Here is a 3,433-nt window from a genome sequence, read left to right as displayed (position 1 = left end):
GTTGCCCCAAAAAGACGCAACGCGAGCGTCCCGCCGCGCTATGAACCTGCCGCTGAGTAAAGTGACCTACAGCGTTGATTCTACACATTTAGTTGTCCATGAAGATCAAGTAAAGAGAGAGAGAGAGAGAGAGAGAGAGAGAAAGAGAAATGGAGGAGAAGATCGTGAGAGCTCTTCCTCTGTGTGATTGGACGAAAACTGGTCCAGTAGAGGGAGACTAAAACCAGAACTATGGGAGGGGGACATGTTTGGGGACACATGATGATGATAACACGTCTTCTCAACATCCATATAAAGGAGGGTGGATGGATGGATGACGAGAGGAGAATAAGAAAAGGAAGGAGAAAGAGAGGACGACACTGTGATATCTCTTCCTCTCTGTGATTGGACGAAAACTGGTCCAGTAGAGGGAGACTAAAACCAGGATTATAGGAGGGGGACATGTTTGGGGACACATGAAGATGATTACACGTCTTCTCAACATCCATATAAAAGGAGGGTGGATGGATGGATGGATGGATGGAGGAAGAGAAGGAAGAGGGGAAACTTTGCACCCACTGGCCACATGAGCTGATAAAATAAAATAAAATATAAAAATCAGCCATTTTTATTCCTTATTTCCCCGTCCAATCAGATGTCAGAACAGATCGGGGCGTGGCCAATAGCTGAAGACATGTTGCTGGTGTGGATTTCCTGCAGTGACCAATGTCAGTTTCCCATAATGCTTGGAGGATGGAGGTTGATGATGATGATGAAGGATGATGATGATGATGAAGGGGATCCGGACCCCTCAGTAGTTGAGGTGTCTCTGGCTGGGCTGGTGCAGGTGCAGGTGCTTGGTGCTGGCCTTCGGGGAGCGCAGCAGGTTGAGGCGCCGCAGGGCGTTGCGGGACACCGGTTGGGCGCGTTGGGTGGCGTCGCCCGAGCGCTGCTGGAGGAGGCCGGCGCGGGCGGCGAGCCCCGCGACGTAGCAGGCCGAGTGGAGGCTGGAGCGACGCTGGACCACCGCGACCTCCGGCCTGCAGGGGGAGCCAGAGACGGAAGGAGACGGGGGTCAGACGGAGCTGGGGGGACCTCGGAGGACTTGAGATCACTGAGGCGCTTTTTAAAGGACCCGGCAGAAAGGCAGTCTATATGTCCCTGTTTTAAATTGATTTAGGACCCAGGTTTTTTATGTGGACATTGTTGTTTGAATATGAGTGAAAGTGTGTTTATGTATTTACCTGTAAGTGTCTCTGTGTCTCTGTCTTTACCTGTAAGTGTCTCTGTATTTACCTGTAAGTGTCTCTGTGTCTCTGTTTTCACATGTAAGGGTCTCTGTGTCTCAGTATTTACCTGTAAGTGTCTCTGTATTTACCTGTAAGGGTCTCAGTGTCTCAGTATTTACCTGTAAGGGTCTCTGTGTCTCAGTATGTACCTGTAAGTGTCTCTGTGTCTCAGGATTTACCTGTAAGGGTCTCTGTGTCTCAGTATGTACCTGTAAGTGTCTCTGTATTTACCTGTAAGTGTCTCTGTGTCTCTGTATCTACATGTAAGGGTCTCTGTGTCTCTGTCTTCACCTGTAAGTGTCTCTGTATTTACCTGTAAGTGTCTCTGTGTCTCTGTATTTACCCGTAAAGGGTCTCTGTGTCTCAGTATATACATGTAGGTGTCTCTGTGTCTCTGTATTTACCTGTAAGGGTCTCTGTGTCTCTGTATTTACCTGTAAGTGTCTCTGTATTTACCTGTAAGTGTCTCTGTGTCTCAGTATTTACCTGTAGAGGTCTCTGTGTCTCTGTCTTTACCTGTAAGTGTCTTTGTGTCTCTGTCTTCACCTGTAAGTGTCTCTGTATTTACCTGTAAGGGTCTCAGTGTCTTTTTGAAACCACTTACCAGGACACTCTTGTAAAAGAGATTTTTATTCCCATGGATTTTTTGTATCGTGGTTAAATAAAGGTTTAATTAAACTCAGACACAAAACCATGTGGAAACAGGGTCCAGGCTGAAAACCAACCAACGTCCCCCTTTGAGTCGTTTAATTCGACGTGTGTTTGTTACCTGTGACGAGGGCCGTCCAGAGCGCGCCTGCCCACCTCCTTCCCAGCAGAGGGTGTCAGGGCGGCGGGCCCCCCTTCAGGGAACAAGCCCAGGTCCAGGTCCAGGGAGCGCGGCAGGGTGTCGAGGGTCAGCCTGCGGGTGCTGTGGTGGGCGTAGACGGACATGCTGGGGTGCTCGATCAGCAGGTTCTCCAGGGGGCTGGTCTGCAGGAGGCCGGGCTGGCTGCCGCGGCCGGTGAAGCAGGGCGGCGGCGTGACGAACCAGCTCTCCTCCAGAGAGCCGGCGTCCAGACGAAGGAACCCGCTCTCCCCCTCTTCCTCCTCATCCTCCTCCTCCTCCTCTTCTTCTTCTGCCCCGCCGTCCAGGTCGGTGTCGGCCGTGGAGTTGAGGGAGATGCAGGAGGCGTAGCGGATGGCGGGGCTGGCCATGGGGGAGGGGATCATCACCAGGTCTTCCTCGTCCTCGTCCTCGGGACCAGCGGTGGATCCAGAGCGGCCGTCCCCACGCTGAGCGGAGCAGGCTTCAGCTGCAGAGACAGAGACAGAGACAAAACAGAATTCATGGTTTGAGTAAATAAAACATTAGAATATGTATTTTTCCCCCTCATCCTGGGACTGAGGAGACAGCTACGTTTGGGATTAAAAACACACATCCTTCTGCATACGTTCCTGCCTCGTGTCAACACTACCCCGGTGTTTCCGAGCCCCTAAAACAGAGACATGTGATAACCCTGCAGCCCCTGGATGGACAGTCAGTCACGATGGAATAAGGACATATATAACCTACTTTAAAAGTAGATGTTTTTCCCCCAGGGCTAAACGCTATGGTTTCAGATGGTTGCGTTTACTTTGACTTCAGGCTGGCATTGAAGGCATTTCCAATACTGCTGTCACTATTTGAACACCTCTAGTAGTAGTAGTATTATTCCCTTATGAAATATCTTGATTGTTAAATGTCTACCAACAGGCTGTTGACCAGCTGCTGCTCTGCTGATGGAGGTGAAGCTCCAGTGTAATACACCCAGTGTGCCAGCAGGGGGCACTGTGAGCTGTCAGAGCAGCAGCTGTCACATGTAAACAATCAGGGAGGCAAGCTGACAGCTCAGCGTGTGTGTGTGTGTGTGTGTGTGTAAAAACACGGCTGTTGATCCCGTCTCTCGCTTGTGATGATTCACAGAGACGCAGGAAGTTATGAGAGGAAACGCGACCTCAAGCTGGCCGACTGGGAACTAAAAACCAACTCTTCTCCATTCGATTTGACCTGCTGGTCCAGACAATAAATAATACACTGATTTCCTCCGCGTCACCCTCGGAACTCTACAAACCAAAAAGCAAACTTCCACCACTGCCGTTCTCTGAGAGTCCAACACACACACACACACACACACACACACACA

At 50.5% G+C, this 3,433-nt stretch overlaps 1 protein-coding gene across 1 annotated transcript in view; it reads right to left on the bottom strand.

Moving 5' to 3' along the window:
- Positions 1 to 472: 472 nt before the first annotated feature.
- Positions 473 to 3,433, bottom strand: part of tp53inp1 (tumor protein p53 inducible nuclear protein 1) — a 6,401-nt gene continuing 3,440 nt past the window's right edge. Inside the window, 2 exon segments of the mRNA XM_034873680.1 lie at positions 473 to 1,019; positions 2,038 to 2,563. Of these exon segments, the coding sequence (XP_034729571.1) occupies positions 791 to 1,019; positions 2,038 to 2,563 (755 nt within the window). The 3' untranslated portion in view covers positions 473 to 790.

This window comes from Etheostoma cragini, chromosome 6 (genome assembly GCF_013103735.1).
Source record: "Etheostoma cragini isolate CJK2018 chromosome 6, CSU_Ecrag_1.0, whole genome shotgun sequence".
Lineage (NCBI taxonomy): Eukaryota > Metazoa > Chordata > Actinopteri > Perciformes > Percidae > Etheostoma > Etheostoma cragini.
Note: the sequence above shows the minus strand (reverse complement) of the source record. Positions and strands in the feature narration are given on the sequence as shown.